This window comes from Mercenaria mercenaria, chromosome 10, assembly GCF_021730395.1.
Source record: "Mercenaria mercenaria strain notata chromosome 10, MADL_Memer_1, whole genome shotgun sequence".
In the NCBI taxonomy this organism is placed as follows: domain Eukaryota; kingdom Metazoa; phylum Mollusca; class Bivalvia; order Venerida; family Veneridae; genus Mercenaria; species Mercenaria mercenaria.
Window position 1 is genome coordinate 73,535,450 of NC_069370.1, and position 24,136 is coordinate 73,559,585.

At 36.9% G+C, this 24,136-nt stretch overlaps 1 protein-coding gene across 10 annotated transcripts in view; it reads left to right on the forward strand.

The window, feature by feature from the left end:
- Positions 1 to 361: 361 nt before the first annotated feature.
- The window catches only part of LOC123561292 (uncharacterized), a 164,833-nt gene continuing 141,058 nt past the window's right edge, over positions 362 to 24,136 (forward strand). For 2 of the 10 annotated variants that reach the window (XM_045353558.2, XM_045353548.2), the window contains exons 1-2: positions 362 to 769; positions 14,956 to 15,007. In XM_045353558.2, coding sequence (XP_045209493.2) covers positions 665 to 769; positions 14,956 to 15,007 — 157 coding nt within the window. In that variant the 5' untranslated portion in view covers positions 362 to 664. The remainder of the gene's footprint in view (positions 770 to 14,955; positions 15,008 to 24,136) is intronic. The other 8 variants (XM_045353560.2, XM_045353552.2, XM_045353556.2 and 5 more) reach the window with 7 other exon arrangements.

The window sequence follows — 24,136 nt, forward strand, 5'->3', positions numbered from 1 at the left end:
GAAAGTAACATAAAAAAAAAACTTAATCTCCAAAGAAAAAAATATTCACTAATTTGCAACGTCATACTGTCAAAAGATATAACTTTTATAAATGCTTGTAGAGAATTTAAATGTTATCTGTATACAAAGCAACATGTACAACGGACATACATAACTTACATACATAATCAGTTTTTTCGTGTTGAGTAATGTTTGAGTTTTAGTGGTGCATGTTATATTTATAGTCTAGTCTGCTAGTACCGAATAAGGATGTAAATAAGTTGCTATGGAGTCGTAATCATAACCTACTAGTATATGACATGTTTAGATTAACTTATATTTAAATAAGTGTCAAAATAGAAAGTGTATACCTGAAAGATTTTCTAACAGAATGATAATGAATTGTAATAAAATTGTACAGTTGAAGATTTTTAAAAGAGTTCAATGGTTATTGATTTGTAAACACCACCACCACGAATATCTCGAATACATGTTTTCCGATTTGTATACAAACTGTCAATGAAAAGTTCTCTATCGCGCCGGTAAAACTATGTACTGATCTCTATGCTAGTTTAAACCGCGAATTTGTTTAAATCTTATAAAATGCGTTAAAAAGATGCTAATTTAAGAGGATATATTCAAATATTAAGATTGTGTTTTAAAGACTTTCTTATTGAAAAAAAAAATGGCGTCGCCGGTGATGAGACAGTCGCCGGGGGCGAAAGGGCGGCCAGAGACGGACAGCGTTCACGATCATATGACCAGGCTTAGGATGAAAATGGTCCAACAGGTAAGTTTTCCTGATATTTTTGTAGACACATTTTCAAAAGTCATCAAAAAGTTCTAAAAATTGCCTGTGAAAGAGGCCAACATTGCCTACATAGTTTCCAACTAGAAATATGGTACACAAAAGAATTCATCATAGGTTTGAGAACGGGAGCTTGACTGAACGTGGATTCGTGAAATTGGGATAAGGGATTTCGTAGAACCTGGGACTCGTCTTAGAACTGAGAATCAGATATTTGTAAGAGCAACAGGTTCCCACTCAAATTGATATAAAACGTTTGATACAAATAGAGATTTATTTTAAAATTGAAATAATCGTCCTAAAACAGAGTTTATGGGTTTGGCAGAACAAATGAGTACCCTAAGGGTTTAGTATATAACGAAGGAATCATCTTAAAATTGAGATCGGTGCTTTGGTTGAACAAATGATTCACAAAACGATGAATTCATCCCAAAACTGAGACCAGGGGTTTTGATCGACCCTAAAACTGTGATTTTTTTTTTCACGTAACTAGATCAATTTATCTGATATTTTGGCCATTTTTGTCAGTTTTTATGGTATCTACTACAACCTGGGAAAATGTTTCATTTTAACGAGTTTTTCTTATTTCTTAAAAAAAGACCGTCTTCATCCTAATTAATTTCATCTTGTATTCCGTGACGAGGACTCTAATTATCCCTTTCTGAAAATTCAGTCGTTTTATACTGTAATATTATTTCTAAAGCAGATAAGGTAAAAATCACGTCTGACATTAGTATCTTATATATGGAATGTTAAGAGAGTATGTAAACTGACACCTTAACTGAATTTCAAAACCATTCAACCGCGATTGGTGCTATTGTTTTATATCAAAACAAAAATGAACAAACAGAAACAACGGTATAGTATACAGTTTCGGGTATGACATGTCACCGTAACATTTGGTAAACGTAATTAGCCGTGGCACGATGACGGGCGTTATGTACAGCCAGAGAAATAGGGGATGGGGAGGGTGTGTGCGCAGTGCGAGAACAGATAAACACGCATATCTTAGCAACCAAATATTTTATAGAATCACTTTAGCATTTACCGAACAAAATTTCAATGGATATAATTATGCAGGTGTCAGTATGGTAAATTGTAATTACAGTGTATTAAGTGGAGGGACAAGAGATGGGTTTGAGCAACAGTTAGAGAAAAGACAAAAAGGTTATCATTAGCTTAGAATTATTTAATTATTTTAGTTTTTCTGGGCACAGTAGCAATAATGTGTATTGCATAAATTCTATATTCGTGCCAATTGGAAAGAAAAACAAAAAAGCCATTTCAACATGAAATTTCTACATACCCGTAAACATGTTTAAAAGTCGAGATAAGCTTATAGATATACATAAAATAGATTTAAAAGTGCCCTTATTCAACGCGCATCATCAATACATCCAATAAAAATCGATTGAATTCTATTATTGAGTATTCTATTGGGCATAATGAACAGTGAACATAAAAATAGGTTTATTTGAATTTCTGTCACCGAGAATATTTCAATTTTGATCTTTTTAATAGAACTTTACAAAAACTATTTGCTTGCTTACAAATACTATGGTGTAAATATTTGTTAGCGCTTCGGTTGCTTTAATATAACAAATTAATTTGAAAAGACCTGAACGTCTCTATTCGGCTGTGTCATACTGAATATTGACTCCCCCCCCCCCCCCCCCACCCCACCGCACATGCATGCACATACACCCAGTACCCTCTGATTTTAAATGCTCACACTGATGTTTGAACGAATATAAAAACACCGAAAAATAGCATTTAAATCCTCTTGACATTCTGTATCATATTTGAACTTAACACTCTATATAATGAACTCCTTTAACATTTTTGTTCCACTACCATGTACCAATCAAAAAAATGTTTTAGTTGATATGCATTTTATTATTGCTGGAATCATGATGGAAAAAGCTCGAAGTATAATATTTGAAATACACATCTTGCTACACCCGCCCATCCGGCCCCGGTCTTCTTGTGAATGTCACACGAAGAGATGCGGTCGTGACCCGAACGGAGATCGAACTTTTGACATCTGCGTTGAGTGGTCGACAACTAAAATTCAAAATTACTTGATACTGTAGTACTTCACGACTCTCCCCATCGAGTAAACCTTTCTGCGTACTTAGTATACTCAAGTATGGAGGCTCGTTTCTAAGGAAAATGTTGTTCCCTTTCGTTGTCCTAATATTATTATCTCCTCGTGTTGTCGTGTTGACGAGGGTGGCAACATGAGGACACGAAACGATATTTGCCTTGCTGTCGTGCTGGCTGAAACATCAACACGACAGCACGGCGCGACTGAATCGAGCCCCCATACGCAAGTTTAAATAGAACCGATTACTTGCAAATTTAACAAATTCAAACCTGTGGGGCATGCTGATTTAATACTTCGCACGAGGAGATTAACGACCTATTGTAACAACATCTTTCAAAATCTATGAAAACTATGCAATACATCGAATGTAAGTTGAATTATACGTGAGAAAAAAAGTCAAATGACAATGAATGCTGTTGCGGCAGCAATATGGTAGGTATTTAAACCCTGCACGTTTGTTTGAGAAAGGATAAAACATGACGCGACATTCAAAAACTATTTGAATTAGATAAGCAATATTTGCCTCATAATGTGGATATATGTGAGTTTTAAATAATCAGCTATTTTATATGTGTGCTAGATAAATGTAAAATGCAAATAACGCGTACATTGCATGGAAATTTATCACAATGAAAACGACCCGTGTGCCAAAAAGACATTCAAACCTTGTATAGCAATGGTTTCATATCTATTTCAATAAGCGACTGCCCCTGATGAAGAATTTACAATTTTCACACAATTTAGCCATACTCGTTCAAAATTAACTTGTTAAATATTTTATGATCATAAATTTACATAAAGGAAAAATACAAATGTCTCTATCGTGGATCAAACCCCGGTCAGCCCTCTTGGTCCGCAAACGGATACTCTAACCACGCCGCTACTTAAAGGGGATAAGAAAGCTGTCGGAAGTGGCACATATACATACAGCTACTACACTTCTCCCCTCATTAACCTTGAACGACCAAACATCAACTACGCCAAAGAGCTATGAAAATAACATATTTTATTCTTATTTGACTACACCTACTATCAGTTTCTAGTCTGAGGCATCAACTGAAGCTACTAGCAGTTTCTAGTCTGAGGCATAAACTGAACCTCAGTCAATTTCTAGTCTGAGGAATCGACTGAATCTACAATCAGTTTCTAGTCTGATGCATCAACTGAACCTACAATCAGTTTCTAGTCTGAGGCATCGACTGAACCTACAATCAGTTTCTAGTCTGAGGAATCGACTGAACCTACAATCAGTTTCTAGTTTGAGGCATCAACTGTACCTACAATCAGTTTCTAGTCTGAGGCATCGACTGAAACTACAGCCAGTTTCTAGTCTGAGGAATCGACAAAACCTACAAACAGTTTTTAGTCTGAGGAATCAACTGTACCTAAAATCAGTTTCTAGACTGAGGCATCGACTGAACCTACAATCAGTTTCTAGTCTGAGGAATTGACTGAACCTACAATCAGTTTCTAGTCTGAGGCATCAACTGTACCTACAATCAGTTTCTAGTCTGAGGCATCGACTGAATATTCAACCAGTTTCTAGACTGAGGAATCGACTGAACCTACAATCAGTTTCTAGTCTGAGGCATCAACTGTACCTACAATCAGTTTCTAGTCTGAGGAATCGACTAGTCTGAGGAATCGACTGAACCTACAATCAGTTTTTAGTCTGAGGAATCGACTGAACCTACAATCAGTTTCAAGTCTGAGGAATCGACTGAACCTACAATCAGTTTCTAGTCTGAGGCATCGACTGAACCTACAATCAGTTTCTAGTCTGAGGAATCGACTGAACCTACAATCAGTTTCTAGTCTGAGGCATCGACTGAACCTACAACCAGTTTCTAGTCTGAGAAATCGACTGAACCTACAATCAGTTTCTAGTCTGAGGAATCGACTGAACCTACAACCAGTTTCTAGTCTGTGGCATCAACTGTACCTATAATCAGTTTCTAGTCTGAGGAATCGACTGGGGCATCAACTGAAGCTACTATCAGTTTCTAGTCTGAGGAATCGACTGAACCTACAATCAGTTTTCAGTCTGAGGAATCGACTGAACCTACAGTCAGTTTCTAGTCTGAGGAATCGACTGAACCTACAATCAGTTTTTAGTCTGAGGAATCGACTGAACCTACAATCAGTTTCTAGTCTGAGGCATCAACTGTACCTACAATCAGTTTCTAGTCCGAGGAATCGACTGGGGCATCAACTGAAGCTACTATCAGTTTCTAGTCTGAGGAATCGACTGAACCTACAATCAGTTTTTAGTCTGAGGATTCGACTGACCCTACAATCAGTTTCTAGTCTGAGGAATCGATTGAACCTACAATCAGTTTTTAGTCTGAGGAATCGACTGAACCTACAATCAGTTTCTAGTCTGAGGCATCAACTGAAGCTACTATCAGTTTCTAGTCTGAGAAATCGACTGAACCTACAATCAGTTTTTAGTCTGAGGCATCAACTGAAGCTACTATCAGTTTCTAGTCTGAGGAATCGACTGAACCTACAATCAGCTTTTAGTCTGAGGAATTGACTGGGGCATCAACTGAACCTACAACCAGTTTCTAGTCTGAGGAATCGACTGAACCTACAATCAGTTTTAGTCTAAGGAATCGACTGAACCTACAATCAGTTTTTAGTCTGAGGAATCGACTGAACCTACAATCAGTTTTTAGTCTGAGGCATCGACTGAACATCCAACCAGTTTCTAGACTGAGGAATCGACTGAACCTACAATCAGTTTCTAGTCTGAGGCATCAACTGTACCTACAATCAGTTTCTAGTCTGAGGAATTGACTAGTCTGAGGAATCGACTGAACCTACAATCAGGTTTTAGTCTAAGGAATCGACTGAACCTACAATCAGTTTCAAGTCTGAGAAATCGACTGAACCTACGATCAGTTTCTAGTCTGAGGCATCGACTGAACCTACAATCAGTTTCGACTGAACCTACAATCAGTTTCTAGTCTGAGGAATCGACTGAACCTACAATCAGTTTCTAGTCTGAGGCATCGACTGAACCTACAACCAGTTTCTAGTCTGAGAAATCGACTGAACCTACAATCAGTTTCTAGTCTGAGGAATCGACTGAACCTACAACCAGTTTCTAGTCTGAGGCATCAACTGTACCTATAATCAGTTTCTAGTCTGAGGAATCGACTGGGGCATCAACTGAAGCTACTATCAGTTTCTAGTCTGAGGAATCGACTGAACCTACAATCAGTTTTCAGTCTGAGGAATCGACTGAACCTACAGTCAGTTTCTAGTCTGAGGAATCGACTGAACCTACAATCTGTTTTTAGTCTGAGGAATCGACTGAACCTACAATCAGTTTCTAGTCTGAGGCATCAACTGTACCTACAATCAGTTTCTAGTCTGAGGAATCGACTGGGGCATCAACTGAAGCTACTATCAGTTTCTAGTCTGAGGAATCGACTGAACCTACAATCAGTTTTTAGTCTGAGGAATCGACTGACCCTACAATCAGTTTCTAGTCTGAGGAATCGATTGAACCTACAATCAGTTTTTAGTCTGAGGAATCGACTGAACCTACAATCAGTTTCTAGTCTGAGGCATCAACTGAAGCTACTATCAGTTTCTAGTCTGAGAAATCGACTGAACCTACAATCAGTTTTTAGTCTGAGGCATCAACTGAAGCTACTATCAGTTTCTAGTCTGAGAAATCGACTGAACCTACAATCAGCTTTTAGTCTGAGGAATTGACTGGGGCATCAACTGAACCTACAACCAGTTTCTAGTCTGAGGAATCGACTGAACCTACAATCAGTTTTTAGTCTGAGGAATCGACTGAACCTACAATCAGTTTTTAGTCTGAGGAATCGACTGAACCTACAACCAGTTTCTAGTCAGAGGCATCAACTGAAGCTACTATCAGTTTCTAGTCTGAAAAATCGACTGAACCTACAATAAGTTTTTAGTCTGAGGAATCGACTGAACCTACAATCAGTTTCTAGTCTGAGGCATCAACTGAAGCTACTATCAGTTTCTAGTCTGAGGAATCGACTGAACCTACAATCAGTTTTTAGTCTGAGGAATCGACTGGGGCATCAACTGAACCTACAACCAGTTTCTAGTCTGAGGAATCGACTGAACCTACAATCAGTTTTTAGTCTGAGTAATCGACTGAACCTACAATCAGTTTTTAGTCTGAGGAATCGACTGAGGCATCGACTGAACCTACAACCAGTTTCTAGTCTGAGGAATCGACTGAACCTACAATCAGTTTTTAGTCTGAGGAATCAACTGAACTTACAATCAGTTTTTAGTCTGAGGAATCGACTGAACCTACAATCAGTTTCTAGTCTGAGGCATCAACTGAAGCTACTATCAGTTTCTAGCTTCTTCCAAATGCAGGAGTCCGTCAAACATCGTCGCTGCCATTGTAGTATACCTGGAGGAGAAAATACGAAAGTCCTTACCGGGGATTGAACCCCGTACCTTTTGGTCCGTACGCGGACACTCTAATGACGTGACTGAAGTGTTATCCCAACAGCTCTCTGCTGTTGGGGAGGCCTATATTATACCTGTTGGTAAAAGTGAGAAAGATCTCACGAAGTGCAGAGTTAAAAGGATAAAAGCACCGTGCTATGGTTAAATTAAGGAGTATGGTAGCCAGCCCATTGAAGCAAATAGATCAAGGTTTGCTTTGGTCGGGATGTTCATGAAAAAAGGTGTTTGAGTAACATTGCGTACATGAATGTGGAATAGGGTAGACAGGGATGAGGTTTTAGTGGTCTACATTGACTAGGTTATATATGATTTTGTAAAATACGATCAGAGAAGTTTGATGAATAATGTGATAATCTATTTTGTTTGTCTTGACATTCCTCCGGATGAATCGGGCAGTGTGTATTTTTTGTTTTTTTGTTTTGCTTTATATGTAATATTGCTGATATGGGCAGCCAGTTTAGATAGGATCAGTGCCATATATGATAATGCGGGAGATTTAATGCCGACCATGATGATGTATGGAAAAAATATATAAGTTTTTTCCCTAGTTATTCACAACACCTCGGACTTATCAGAGATAATTTCCATGAACCTGTCCCCGCTGTTCACGAGTATACCGACCATCATGGAAAATTTGAAAGTCGGATACTGCATGTTAAGTCTTGCCTTACTTTATTTTGGGTCAGGAATGCCATTAATGTTGGACAGAAAGAGACAAGGGCTGAGAAATGCTAATGTACATTTTCTTACCTGGGTTTATGTATGCACACATAAAGTAACTGGTTATATATTACTTTGCAATATACGCTCATTTTTGTATGATTTTCACTTTTTATTCTAACTAAATGAGCATCCTATCTCTGGACATTTTAAATGCCAAAACGGCATTGGATACTATTTACCATAGGCACCCGATTTTTTGGGCTACGCTCCTGCACCGCAGAGCGCGCACGCGCCGACATATATCGTACCATGTCATGCACTGTAATTCAACCTACCTATATAAAAGGTGAAAAGTCCACAAATCTCCCGTTTAAGAAATGGCATATTGTCTCCTGTTAAGTAACAGGAGACAATATGCCATTTCTTAAACGGGAGATTTGTGGACTTTTCACCTTTTATATAGGTAGGTTGAATTACAGTGCATGACATGGTACGATATATGTCGGCGCGCGCGCGCTCTGCGGTGCAGGAGCGTAGCCCAAAAAATCGGGTGCCTATGATCCGTCCGTCATTCTATCAGTCAGTCCGTCTGGTCCATAACTGTCATTCATGATCAAGGTATTTTAATATTACTTGGCACACCTGTTCCCCATGATAAGATGACATGTCATGTGCAAAACCCGGACCCCTAGCTCAAAAGGTCAAGGTCACACATGGAGGTCGAAGGGTCAATAATTGGGTCTGTAACTTTACAGATCAAAGGTCATTTTTTTCTTCTTTTCAGGTCCATAACTTTGCCATGCAAAAAGGATTTAAATATTATTTGACACAAATATTTCCCATGATGAAACGACATGTCATGCGCAAAACTGGCACCCCTAGCTGAAAGGTCAAGGTCACACTTGAAGGTCAAAGGTCAACAGGGCTTTTGCCTGTCTGGTCCGTAACTTAACAATCCATGGCATGAAGAGATTTTAATATTACTTGGCACAAATGTACCCCACAATAAGACAATGTGTCAAGCACTATTTTCAGACCCCTAGCTCAAAGGTCAAGGTTGCACTTGGCAGTCAGATGTTAACACGGCATGAACAGGGTCTGTTTCATGTCCAGTCCATAACTCTGTCATTCAACAAGGGATTTTAATATTACTTGGCACAAATGTTCCCCATAATAAGACAATTTTCATGTGCAATACCCAGCACCCTAGCTCAAAGGTCAAGGTCACACTTTAAGATCAAAGGTCAATGATTTTTTTTTCCTTCCAGGTCCATAACTTTGTCATGCAAAACAGGATTTAAATATAAATTGGCACAGATATTTTCCAGGATGAGACGACTTGTTATGTTTGAATTCTGACAAAGGTCAAGGTCACGCTTGGAGGTCAAAGGCCAACAGGGCTTTTTTTTATCTCCAATCTGTAACTCAACAATATTTAAAGGGATTTTGATATATTACTTGGCACAAATGTGCCCCATAATAAGATGACATGTCATGCATCACACCCAGATCCCAAGCTCAAAGGTCAAGGTCCCACTTGGAGGTCAAAAGTCAATAGGGATGTTTTCCTGTATGGTCAATAACTCCGTCATCCGTGAAGGGATTTTAATATTACTTGGCGCAAAATGTTTTCCATAATGAGATAATATGTCTTACGCAGGACCCTCATCCTGAACGCAAATGTCAAGGTCACAGTCGAAGGCCAGTAGGTTGTTTTTTCCTTCCTGGTCCATAACACTGTCATCCATTAACAAATGTTCCCTAAAATGAGAGGTCAAGGTCACATTTGAAGGTCAAAAGTCAACATTGCTCTTTTCCTGTCCAGTCTGTAAAATATTTTAATATAAGCTTATGTGTCAGATGGACCCAATTAAAAAAATATATTAGTGTATTTTCTTCAGATCAGAATTACTTCCCTTTAATATGATGATTTGTTACATCTTTTTCTCATATTTTTTTTAAAATGTTCATCAAAACTGAAATTGAATATTTTTTATATATTTAAAGATGTTATAAACAATAAACAACTGTAGATTTTTGTTTCTGCAAATTTTAATTCAAATGTGGTGTTATAACATATTGTATTTATTGTACAATATTGTTTATACATCATTGACAGATATCAGATCATTATGTAATACTGCAGTAGAGAAAAGTAGATGCCTCCAGTTGCATGGCAATACTTCATTCGATCACTTGTTTTATCTTAATTTAACATGACATTGTGTGGATGTATGATACTGTAAAGGTCTTTTTGCAGATGACTGTGTTGTTTTGCAGATGATTTTGTAATTTATAGGCAGATCAAATCAAATGTAAGCCTCCTCAGGTCTAGTCACAAGTAGTCCAAATATAAATAGTGCTAATCTTTCTCCCTTTCTTCATGCCCTTTCTCAGTAGCAGTTTCTTTTACTCCAGCGCATTTCAGTACGTATCACTTAGCATTCTATCGAAATCGGCATGTTCCTGTTGCATGCTGGATAAACATGGTGGCGTAAAAATTTAATGCCTCGAAAAGAGAAATTGAAAGAAGCAAAAAGAAGTAAATTCAGCGGGTTGTATTTAACAAACTGTAGTTTTTTTATATAAAAGTTAACGTCCTCTTTTCTTTTTGTTTTTATGCCCCCCTTCGAAGAAGGAGGGGTATATTGTTTTGCAGATGTCGGTATGTCTGTCGGTCGGTTGGTCTGTCGGTCAATCAGTATGTAGACCAATCCATTTCCGGATGATAACTCGAGAACACTTGTGCCTAGGATCATGAAAGTTGATGGAGAGATTGCTCATAACCAGCAATGGACCCCTATTGATTTTGAGATCATAGGTCAGAGGTCAGAGGTCAAGGTCACAGTGACACAGAACAGTTAAAAGGTTTCTAGATGATAACTCAAGAATGCTTAAGCCTAGGATCATAAAAATTGACAGGAAGTTTGGTCATGACCAGCAGATGACCCCTATTGATTTTGAGATCAATAGGTCAAAGGTAAAAGTCACAGTGACACAGAACAGTTAAACTGTTTCCAGATGATAACTCAAGAATGCTTTGGCCTAGGATAGGAAGGTTGTTCATGACCAGATGACCCCAATTGATTTTAAGATCAGTAGGTCAAAGGTCAAGGTCAGGGTGACCCTGAACAGTTTAACGGTTTCTGAATTGGGCCTAGGATCATGAAAATTGATGCAGAGGTTGGTCATCACCAGCAGATGACCCCTATTGATTTTGAGGTCAGTAGGTCAAAGGTCAAGGCCACATTGGACCTGGAATAGCTAAATGGTTTCCGGACGATAACTTGAGAACGCGTGGGCCTAGGATAACGAAACTTGATAGGGAGGTTGATCATGATCAGCAGATGACCCCTATTGATGTTGAGGTCAATAGGTCAAAGGTCAAGGTCACAGTGACCCAGAACAGTTAAACGGATTCTGGATGATAACTCAAGAACGCTTGGGCCTAGGATCATGAAAATTTATAGGGAGGTTGATCATGACCAGCAGATGACCAAATACTTTCTGTTCCTGTGCAATTACTGAATGCATCAAGGGGGGCATTTCGTGTTCTACGAGCTCTTGTTCTAAAGTAGCGATATAGTTCTTTATGGGAATATAAGTCTCAGAAAATCTGATATGCTAGAAAACGTGGAAAAACCATTATAAATTAGTGAATTTTATATGAAATAAAGAACAGCCGGATTTAGTGGTGTTCAGCCTATAAGGGGCAATACTCCTCTCTTGGCAATGCCAGACTCCTCGAAAATCAAAGAAAAGAGCATTAATCTATTCTAAATGATGTAAAATGGTGACAAATGGCTGAAAACTCTTTAATTTCTTGTTTTTTTTGGAATTTAGACCAAATTTTCAAACAGGTGGTCCTGTTTTGGTTGATTTTATAACATAATAAGTGCCTTTTCTCACATTCTAGCACTGCAAATGTGTAAATGTTATTAAAATTAGCATGTTTCTTATCGATTAAATGGATCTTGAATCAAAATTGCATAAACAATGTAATAAAATTTGAGATATTGCTTGCACAGGGCTACTAATTTCGCATACTTTTTAAATTGGAGGGTGGGGGGTGGGGGTTGGTGACATGTAATAAATGCTCATTTCTCTCGATTTTCTCAATATTTTGCAACGAAACTACAGAGATCATTTTGAAATAGGTGTGCCTTGAGAATGGATGCTAATTCTGGAAAAAATCAAACAAAACATTTTTCTTATAGGCAGATCACTTCCAAATCAAAATTTAATGTAAGCCTCCGCTGGTCTAGTCCAAATATAAATAGTGCTAATCTTTCTCTCTTTCCTCGTGCCCTTTCTCAATAGCATCATGTTTTCTTTTACTCAACTGCGTTTCAGTATGTATCTCTTAGCATTTTATCAAAATTGGCATGTTCCTATCGCATGCTAGGTAAAAATGGCAGCGTAAAAATTTAATGTCTCGAAAAGAGAAATTGAAAGAAGCGAAAAGGAGTAAATTCAGCAGGCTGTATTTAGTGAACTGTAGTTTTCTTATATAAAAGTTAACTCCCCCTTTTCTTTTTGATTTTCTAAAGTAGAGATACAGTTCTTTATGGGAATATAAGTCTCTGTAAATCTGATATGCTAGAAAATGGTGAAAAACCGTTATAAAGTAAGTGAATTTTATATGAAATAAAGAACAGCCGGATTTAGTGTGTTCAGTCTATAGTACTATAAATTGCAGACTAATTCAGCTCAGCTGCAAGGGGACCTTGACAGTTTATCATTATGGAAGCAGAAAGGGAAGATGTCATTCAATGTAAACAAAAGCCACATATTGCATGTCCAGAAAGCCTATAGATACAGTTTATACCTTGCACAATCAGCCTCTGTCTGTTGCCAGTCATGCCACCTAGTTGGAAGTAACATCAAATTTATCTTTGTCTCCACATGTAAATGAAATTTCTAATAAAGCTAGTCAGAGCTTAAGTTTCAATAAACATACTTTTCCTAAGAAATGATATGAATATAAGATGTATACAGTCATCTTTGTCAAAGATTTGCATCAACAAAATGTAACAGTTCATAAGAAAACTTTGTTAAATCATTATTACCTCCCTTTGCTAATTTTGTTGCGCTGGAGGTACAAGCAATTTAAAAACTTGCCGTTTGGTAGAAATTGTTGAAATATAGGGATATCTTCCAAATGTAAATAAAGAACCTAGAAATTTTATTGAAATCAAAGAAAATATTTACTTTTCTCGTTATTGTAATTTTGCCAAAGTTAAAACAGCCTAATAACACAAAGTTAAATTTTCATAAAAGCCATGAGTTTTGTCCATCAAAGTAATTAAAATTTGAATTTTCACATGAAATTATTTAAAACAAGAAATTAGTGGGAAAATTAAATGACTCATAAACATTTTTGATTTTTCAGTAGCCCGTGCTATTTTATAGTTAACACTCGAAAAAAATAATTAAAATCACTTTTTCCATTAAATTTTACCAAATATATCATTTCTTTAGAATAGGTATTTTTTCTGAAACTTTGTTGCCTAGCTGTTATCTAAGGCAGGGTATAAACCCATACATTACCAGAATTTTTAAGCATTAATTATGATCATTTAGAGATATTGAAAACCTGTGTTTTACTGGGTACTTGAATAGAAGGATCTAACCACATGGGAGAACGACTTCAAAAAGACTGTTAACATCTTTAATATCTTTTAAGTCGAGTGCAGTTTGGAAGTTTGAAATGAATTTTGATGGCACTTAACGTAAGAATAATTTGTTTCAAGCACTTGTTTAGACAGTTTCGATATCCCACTTGAGTTGCAACCTGTTACGAAAATCTCCATCATAAGTGGATACTGTCACTTAATTGTATTTTAATAGTTTTAGCAGGTTTTCTTTAGAAGGAAAACTATCTACAAAAGGTAAAGGCCAATGCAGTTCTCAAATCAATCAAATTCTGGGGACTTTCTAGAGATTTAGCGTGTCTCAGCTTTAATGCAAGATAGCTTGCATGTTGGAGAGGGCTTAGTCATACTGGTTAATGCACATGTTTTGCCATTTCTGCAAACCTCCACACTACCACACAATTCACCCACAGCATTTTTTTAATGAATTACGTAAGATTTGAGTCAAATTTTATGCTGTATAATGTTCTGACTTTATGCTTCGTGAATAATTATGTAAAAAGTTAGGTAAGAATAGGAATCATTAATAATAGATATAAATTTTGTTTCTGTTTGGATACAGATCAAAAGTTATTTAATTCTATGAATAACAAACATTACTAGACTCTAAGTTCATATTTGCTATTGCATAAAAGAATTTACCAATAGGCAGCAATGACAGAAAGTGCGTGACTCTAACACAAATATTTTTTTTTATTAGCTCCCTTTTTGAACTTTGACATCTTGGGTAAGTTCACATTGAAGCTCTAGGGTAGAGTAGAGACTGACTCTATACCCGATAACCTACTTGAACGTTATAATATATAACACCAGTCGTACCTTCCTTGTTGAAGAGCTGAACTCTGCAAACTCCACGGCGAGGTAGGGTTAACTGGTTCCTTGTTTTCCATCATAGCACTCAATGTACAGGGGGAAAAAGTTTTACATATTTGCAGGGCCCAATTTTTGATTGGTCGGTTACTTTACTGGTGGGAGTAAGTGTCATTTACACAACAGCCTACCCTTCTGTAGAGCTCCGATGTGAACTTAACCCTTTGTGTTTCAGTTGTATTTGCGCCACTCCTGAAGACATTACTAATGATGCTCATTTGATAAAATAAATTTCAGTTTCTACAAAAAATATAATTTCCTGTATGTATCAGTCTACTTTGACAAGCAGTCAGACCACATCATTCGTTCTGTAGAGAAGCTTGTTGCATTGTCACTTGCAATGATTTTGCTGAAATTTTGTACAATCATTACTGTCAGTCTGTTACATTTTTTTTCTTCAGAAAATACAGAATGAAAAAGACAGAATAGTGAACAGACCACCATCAGAAGAAAGTAAGTATTTAAAATTTAAAAGAATTGGAACCACTGTCCTGCCCTTGCATGGTCGTAAGAGGGGGCTAATAGGGCCTGAACACATGGTTTTGCTGTACAGTGATTCCAGCAGGTGTAAAGCTTTGATTCCCTACCTCATATTTTTAGCTTGATGTAAATGGGATGTGAAATGAAAACTTTTAGTCCTGCTTGGCCCCATATAATCTATACTGTGTTGGCGGGCCATAAAGCCTACATTAGAATTTTTCTAAATCAACAGTCAGTAGATATTATATCCTGGTAACTATGAACACTCAGTTGGTACTGTAATGTGGTTTTAGTGTAGATGTAGTGTGCATTTAGTTGAACTGGAAAGTGCATACTGGAAACAAGCAAGGTATCCAATCAAACCCATTGATACAACATAACATATTACTTGGTGCCCCTTGGTTTCTGTTCTACGCTGAATTTAAGGTACAGTTATTTAAGTAACCATAATGTGATCCATTCAACAGCGTTTGCTATAGCACTATATTTGAAACCTGCATAGTACAAAGGGAAATTGCTCTTGCAGGGGTGTAAAATTCTTTTTCACACCACTCGCCCTGCAGGACTAGTAGCTAGTAAAATCTACTCGCCCTCAGTGGACAGTCACTCGCCCTAATATTTTAATACTGTCATGTTTTATGGAAGGAGTATTATATACAACAAGAAAATTTCAAACATAACACATAGCTCGTACACTACGTTTCCTTTTTATTATTCGTTTTTGTTACTCTTAAATTTCCTTTTCAAACCAGACATTTTTCTTTCACTAATTTTGTCATCTCCACCATCAAGTTGCTCTCCATAATAACTGCATTGATAGTAAAAATAATCACAGTCTAACCCCTACCGTAGTTTCCCAAAGTGTCAGGATAGTATTAAACATCAGTTATTTTCATTTTCTCAAGACTTATTTCCCGAAAAATAATTATTTTGAAAAGTGTCCTAAAAATATGGACACAATAATCATCATACACCTACCCTCTTGAAAGCGAAAAAAAAAGTGACGATCATCGGTAATTATTCTGTCGATAAACTAAGTAATTGGCCTTTTTCATCATCAATTAACATCCTTTCAAGAGCTAAAAGAAGTGTTCGGTATCATGACATCGAAGTGGAGATCAAAGCGGTATTGTTGCACGAGATTGTCATGGCATTACGTCACATTACAGTTTTCGCGCCATGTACCTATTTGCCCTCAAGGAATTTACATTATCGTTTGAGAAGAATATTTTATAAAAAAAAATACATGTAGATCTACAAAGATTCATTTAAAACTTATTTAAAAACGCAACAACATCATTTTGTTTTATTTTAAAACCACATTTCTATTTACGTTCACGAGGTCACGTACCCTATTCCGCGCACTAACAGAAACCTTTTTACCAAAAAAATCGTTTTACTCAATGTATATAAATACTGCAGCTTTTTCATTATTTAAGATTTTTTAATTCTGTCTTTTTTTCTTTCTGGTCAAAGTCCGAATTTTTATGCCCATAGTATGTATCACTTATTTTCACTTAGAAAGAAATCAGTAATTAAGATCGCGCTGTTTGAAATTTAACAAATGATTATATGAAAAGTCGACCGTTTCATCAAATTCCGTCGATATTTTATTGAAATCTTAGTAGAATTAAGATTGTATTACTTCTCAAGCGATGTTGAAAAACTGAAGCGATAATGTTAAAAAATGAATGCACTACGCCCGTTTTTTGTGTACGTGTTGATAAACAAAGGTAACGGAGATGTAAATTTGACAGGTCGCACGTGCTCTCGGAATGGAAAATTACCGGCATGACGTTTTGATATCTTTACGATTCGCGGGTAAATTCCAGTCAATCAAAGTAGCAACTGAACTATCTTAAAGTTTGTTGACGTTTTTCAAGATGTAATTTCTGAATTTCATTAAAGCTACGACGTAAAAACCACTCGCCCGATCGGTCGAGTATACAGCGAGATCCACTCGTCCTATCCAGATTTTAACTCGCCAATGCGAGCGGGCGAGTGGAATTTTACACCCCTGTCTTGTAGTTTTCAGTGAATTTAAATGCAATGAAGGACCTTGGATTATTTCTTTATGGACATTTCAAGAGTTCTTAAAAGATAACACCAAAGCTTTATTGAGAAACCCTATCAGGTGATCAGCACATCCTATCCAGATGCTTAAATAAATTTTACAAAAATTCAATGTAGCCTGTATGATTTCTCTCCCCTAGAATGCTGCCCTAACATTTTAGTCTGTACGTTCTGTAGTCATGCTGATCTGAATCATCGGTTAACACATACTAAATGTGAAGATAATGAGAATAGCTTATAATCTTTCAGAACTGTACATTCCTCACAAAGAACAAACTATTTATTTTCTCATCATCTTGGTAAACATTAAGTTGATGATTTGAATGACAGTTTGTGTTGATAAATCTTCTACCGTCAAGAAGTGTTTATTTTGCTTGTTGCTAGAAGTCCACTAAGCATGTAGAGCTATTTTTTGGTAGTCAATACCCGGTGACGTAAACTCCTCTGCGGGATTTGTCAATCGATAAACATCCAAATGTTGTATACCTCATTGATTGCGAAGTTCAATTTAATTTGAATTTATTGAAGTTAATTAACTTATCAGATCAATACTGATATAATGGATTAGGCGCGAAATCTGCCACATATCCGAAAATGATGTCAATTTGAAGATAAATGCCTTTTTGGACTTTGCTCTGTAAGGGGTTGCTAGCTAATAGATAAAGATATGGATTTAATTTAAAGTCACTGGATTTATCCAGATGTTTGAAGAATTATATAAAAGTTCATTTAGTATCATTTGTACTTCAGTCTGACATTGGCCCTCTTTTGAAGTTTAGTATTTATAGTAAATGAGAGAGTCTCATCTTGTATCAGTTGCTACAGACCTTATTAAATTTATAGTGAATGTTATAAAGAATAAGTTTCAAAATGTTTGACAGATTTCTGGTCAGATCCATATCTTCTGAACCCTTGAAGGGTATTTATGACCTTTTCTTAAAAGCTCAACCCTCAAAATTGCATGCAAAACCCATGTTCATGTTGTGCTAACTTAAGGTCATAAGAGGTCGATAACAGTTTGGTTGAATGTCATGTTTGAGGTGGTCAGAGCCACAACTGCACTTCTTAACTCCTTGAAGGATATTTAGGAAATTCCATTTTGAAATTTCTAGGTAAAACCCATGTTCCTGTAGCACAGGTCAAAAGTCAAGGTCACAACTGAAGGTCAAATGTGTGGTGCTTGTAATCCTGTCATGTTTCCCCCATGAAAGGATATTTATGAAACTGAGTGAGTTGTACATTTTACTCATCAAGATGCCTTACAGAATCCCTGTTTCTACTGAGCTAGTCCAAGGTCAAAGTCTCAAACTGATGGACAAATAGTTTAGCCCTGGGATTCAGGCTGGTCTGTATCAAAGTATCACAGTAAGACCTGTTTAAAGACTGCTTGCCCAAGGTCAAGGCTACAACTGAACTTCCCGTCTTCTTGAAGGATATTTTTGAAACTCGGGTTGAATGTTGATTTTTAAAGCTTAGGAACCTATTGCGCAGTCCCAAAGTCAAGGTCACTAGAAGCCAGAAGGACAAACATTTGGACCTGTTTCATTTTCAGATTTTATACTATATAATACTTATAAAAGCATCAGATTATAAGCAGTTTTATGCTTACATCTACCAATATTAAATCCACTTGTTTCTTATATTTTGTTTTGGTTTTGGAAGTTTGCCATCTCATCTAAAAGGCTTAAACCAAACACCCCCTGCTTATGTTGCAACTAACAACAAATTCACCTTCGCATTAACTCATTCCTTAAAGGCACTGGCCTCCAGATCATTCGAAAACACACAAAAACAGATTATTTTAGATATCTGGAAATTGATGCTGTATTTCTTAAGAATGATTTGAAACTTAATTACTGACAGACTATATGTTACGGAAACACATTAGTTGTTTTTACTACTTTTTATGATGAAAATCGAAAAGCGTTTGTAACGCTTCACTCGAGGTAAATTGCCTAAATTGCCTCAATTATAAATATCTATGTTTAATGTGCATTTATCACTAAATCCTCTCCAGGAGAGATCACCGTGACATCACGCATTAATATCTGTTTATCTCGCGGTGGGCAAAACAATGTTTTTACACCGTTTGTGTATGGGATCAGAATCTTTAGATTTTAATAACTTTTTCGCTCATTTATGGATTTTCAAAATTTAAAAAGTTTTGAAGTACTTACAATTTTCATATTAAAATATCTTTTTTCAATGAGTAACCGTTTAAAATGACATTTTATTTTAATAGCGGCTTAATGATGTTCAAAACTTTTAGAAAAACACTATAAGATAAGCGTTATTAAGCATAATTAATCCATATTATTTCGAAATAATGATTAAAATTAATGAATAAATTGCTTGTTTTATTATAAGCTTTCCATTGATTAAAAAATTATTTATATAATTTTTGTTTTAAGAAAGTTTAGGCCGTTAGAAAAACATCACTTTTTACAAAAAAACATGGACGTTTGGCGTCTTCATCCGAGCAATGTCTTATCAGTTCTAAAAATAGAAAATACTAAGAATTTGTATACAAACATGATCTCTCCTATAGTGGTATTGGTAACGACAGCAGAAAACTTTTTTATTGCTGTGGCAGTACAGGTTCGATTCCGACGCAGTCATTGTTTTTCTTGATTTGGCATTTTTAAAATTGTTTAGAAACAAAAACTTATATTCTATTGTCCATAATATGACCAAACTTCAATTTGAAAGAAGGATAAATTTTTAGCAAAAATCTGAAGGCCAGTGCCTTAAAATTGCCTATGGAATATATCTTCCCTAAAATCTGATAAATACATATTCCACAAAGGGATATCTATACAAACTTTTGCTTATATTTTACCTTATTTATGAGGTGCAGGAAATTTTAAGTACTGGTTGATTAATGTTTATTCTGTCTGTTTATTAGCACTATATTCTTTCATTTCGACCAAGGTAACAAGTACATCAGAAAGTACATCTGAACTTTAAAAGAATCAAAAAGGTCCAATAGTTTGACTGTACTGACTGACATATTGAACATGTTGACAAAATTTCTAAGTCTGTGTTTGAAGTCAGAAATCTGTTAGATCCCATGTGGATGGACACCGCTGCTAAATCCGCTCTTTGAGATAAGACCATATACCAGAGTAAGTCATCAGAAGATGTTTAATGTTGACCCTCTTGATCCAAGTCAGTAAATACTTAGTATCTTTCATACACATTTTAGATGTACGCTGGAATTTTCACTCCATGGTTAATATTCCAGTTCTTTGCATAAGAAAGAGTTAAATGAAATAATTTTACTTTTTTTATAAAAAGTTTTGAGACTTTTTGTTGGAATTCTTACAGTGATTGTAACAGCAATGAAACTTCCTAACCCGAGAATGATTATAGGTAGGGAAGTTTGAATTCTTTTTACAAGATAATTTTTGCATAATCTGATGAGAGAAAAGGAAAGACAGGTCTTTTAATGTTGTGTCTATCCATATTAGCGATAATTAGCAAACTAAATTATCATCTGTTTGTTTAGAAAATCTGCAATACAGTCACAAAGTGCTCGACATTTCTTAAGTGTCATGTAAATGCTGAAGGAATTCTTAAAAAGCTGGTTTCAAGACTGGTCTTTGAATGCAGTCTTGCCATTGGTTAGATTCATGATCAAAGGCTGGACTAGTCTAAGAATGCAGTCTTGCCATTGGTCAATGTCATGCAGAGTTGCCACTTACCTTGAAAAGTCAGGGAAGAATTATTTTATTCCAAGGGCAGTGAATGGTCAGGGAAATCTTGATAATGGTGAGTGAAAAATGAAATTTTAGAAAAGTCAGGGAAAAATGAAATTCTGGTTTGATGTTTAAAATGCAGGCTTTCCTACTTTTTCCTACTTTTTGGAAAGTGCTCCTATTTTATCCTACTTTTCTATAAAACCTCCTATTACTCCTACTTTTTCATATCAGAAGTAGTAAAAATGCATTTTTTGAACCATAGAATCAAAATTTTCTCCGTGTCCTGCACCTACCCCAGATAAATATAAATTAACACCTTGGACTGTTTTTGTCAATGTTCAAAAAAGTACGAGGAGTGTTCGATATGAATTGCTTATTGTCCTCTAGCTTGATATCCACGTGGGGCACGATAAAAACCAATACCTACCTGTATAGGGTTATTTAATACCTACACAATGGTGTATAAATGTACATGTTAGACTAAGTGTAAGACATAAGATTTGCCATTTGAATACACGCAGTCATTGACCACTGTAGTAAAAATGGTTGGTAGAAGCGTCGACAAGAAAGATGAAATACGGGCTTACATCAAAGCTCGCTCAAAACTTGGTTGTTCTTTGAAGCAGCTGATGACTGAACTTTCTACTGCTTATGGACCTTCTTGTGTGTCTTATGACACAGTTCGGCGGTGGAAAAAGAAATTTGAGTCTGGTGTAGAGTCCATCAAAAATGCACCGAAATCAGGTAGGCCAAAATCTGCATCTCGTAAAAGAAATCGTTTCCAAAATAAAGGAAATCATTGAAGGAGATGCCAGATTTACAGTTCGCGATATTGCAGGAAAGGTAGGCATATCACTTATCAACGGTTCACCTTATTTTGAAGAAGCGTTTGAAAGTCAGAAAGATTTCTGCTAGATGTATGCCACATCTGTTGACTGATGAGCAAAAGAGGCAACGGGTTAAAGTGGCCAAAAAGCTGCTTCAAATGTTTCCAAAATATGACAAAAAGCAGTTTGCCAATGTCGTCACAGGTGATGAAACCTGGGTCCATTATTTTGAGCCCGTCAGAAAGGTTAGCAATAAGATCTGGGCCACTTAACACAGCAAACGCCCAATAATTGCCAAACGTTTGCTGTGGGCACAGTAATAAGGTACCGGGGGTTTCGCATCCGGATTCATTCAGTCATGTAGGAGTTATGGCCCCTGACTTTGTAAAAATTGGTCATTTTAGTGTTGTGTCGCGCCTAGCCCTAAAGTATTTGTATTTGTATGCAATCTTCTTCTCTGGTGAAGGAGTTGCAATAAAGTGCCGGTGAAAAAAGGGCAAAAGCATCACCGGAAAGTACTACAAAGACGTAGTACTGAAGAAACTGAAAAAGTATTATCTGAAACGAAGCCCTGCCACTGGTTTTAAACATGTCCGTCTTCTACATGACAATGCCCCCGCTCATACCTTTGCAATAGTTACGGCGTTTTTGAAGAAAGAAAAAGTAACTGTTTTGCCTCCCCCCCCCCCCCCCCCCGTATTCCCCAGACCTTGCCCCATGTGATTTCTTTTTGTTTCCGAAATAGAAATCATAGCTGGGCGGAAATTCCAGTCCCGACAGGCACTTGGATCTGCCATTCATCAGTACCTTATTACTGTGCCCAAATCAACATACCGTGACGCCTTCAAGAAGTGGATACATTGGCTGAAACTTTGCATTTCTAGCCACGACGAGTACTTCGAGGGCATGAAATGAGCCCTTTTGGGTTAACTTGAAATTTGAAGTCTCCAGATAGAAATAAGCAATTCATTTCGAACATCCCTCATATATACTATGGTTTATGAAAGTAGTTTCAATTGGATTCAGTAGGTGCGTCTTTATTTTATTTTATTTTTTTTTTGTTGGGTTTAACGTCGCACCGACACATGATAGGTCATATGGCGACTTTCCAGCTTTAATGGTGGAGGAAGACCCCAGGTGCCCCTCCGTGCATTATTTCATCACGAGCGGGCACCTGGGTAGAACCACCGACCTTCCGTAAGCCAGCTGGATGGCTTCCTCACATGAAGAATTCAACGCCCCGAGTGAGGCTCGAACCCACATTGATGAGGGGCAAGTGATTTGAAGTCAGCGACCTTAACCACTCGGCCACGGAGGCCCCAGGTGCGTCTTTAGTGCATTCAGTTGTGAACAGTGAAATGTCGTTGATTCCAGTGCAAAAGCCCATTTTTGTCAAAGTTTGTAGCTTACATGAACTACTACTTTTTGTGCCCCCTCCCATGAGTGGTGGGGGCATATAGATTTGCTCTTGTCTGTCTGTCCGTCCATCCGAAAATGTTGTTGCGTCTAGCTCCAAAAGTATTTGACCTACAGTCACAAAACTTTACAGGAATGTTTGTCAGCATGTGTAATTGTGCACCTGGGGTTTCGCATCCGGATTCATTCAGTCATGTAGGAGTTATGGCCCCTGACTTTGTAAAAATTGGTCATTTTAGTGTTGTGTCGCGCCTAGCCCCAAAGTATTTGACATAGAGTCACAAAACTTTACAGGAATGTTGGTCAGCATGTGTAGTTGTGCACCTGGGGTTTCGCATCCGTATTCATTCAGTATTGTAGGAGTTATGGCCCCTGACTTAGTAAAAAATTGGTCATTTTAATGTTGTGTCGCGCGTAGCTCCAAAAGTATTTGACTTAGAGTCACCAAAGTTTACAGGAATGTTGGTCAGCATTTGCAGTTGTGCACCTTGGGTTTCGCATCCGGATTAATTCAGTCTTGTAGGAGTAATGGCCCCTGACTTAGTTAAAAATTGATCATTTTAATGTTGTGTCGCGCGTAGCTCCAAAAGTATTTGACCTAGAGTCACCAAAGTTTACAGGAATGTTGGTCAGCATGTACAAATGTGCACCTGGGGTTTCGCGTCTGGATTCATTCAGTATTGTAGGAGTTATGGCCCCTGACCTAGGGAAAAATTGTCATTTTAATGTTTTGTCACGCGTAGCTCTGAAAATATTTTACCTACAGTAATTATTTCACTACACAAGACCAGACTTCTTGTCCAGACTTACTCAAAAAAAAAGTTTGTGAAACATGTATGTTAAAAATGTTAAAATGTACTTGACCTAGAATCATAGAACATTAGAGGATAGTTTTATAGCCTATGAAGTGTTCTCTTTAGGATTTTACTCAGCTAGGCCAGAGTTATGGCCAACTAAGTGAAAAATACACATAAGGTTCTTAAAAGTTTGTGTTGCAAACATCTTAAAAATTGTTTTACCTGAGTCATTAAACCATGTTACAGTGGCAGGAGTGGGGGCACCTGTGTCCTATGGACACACATCTA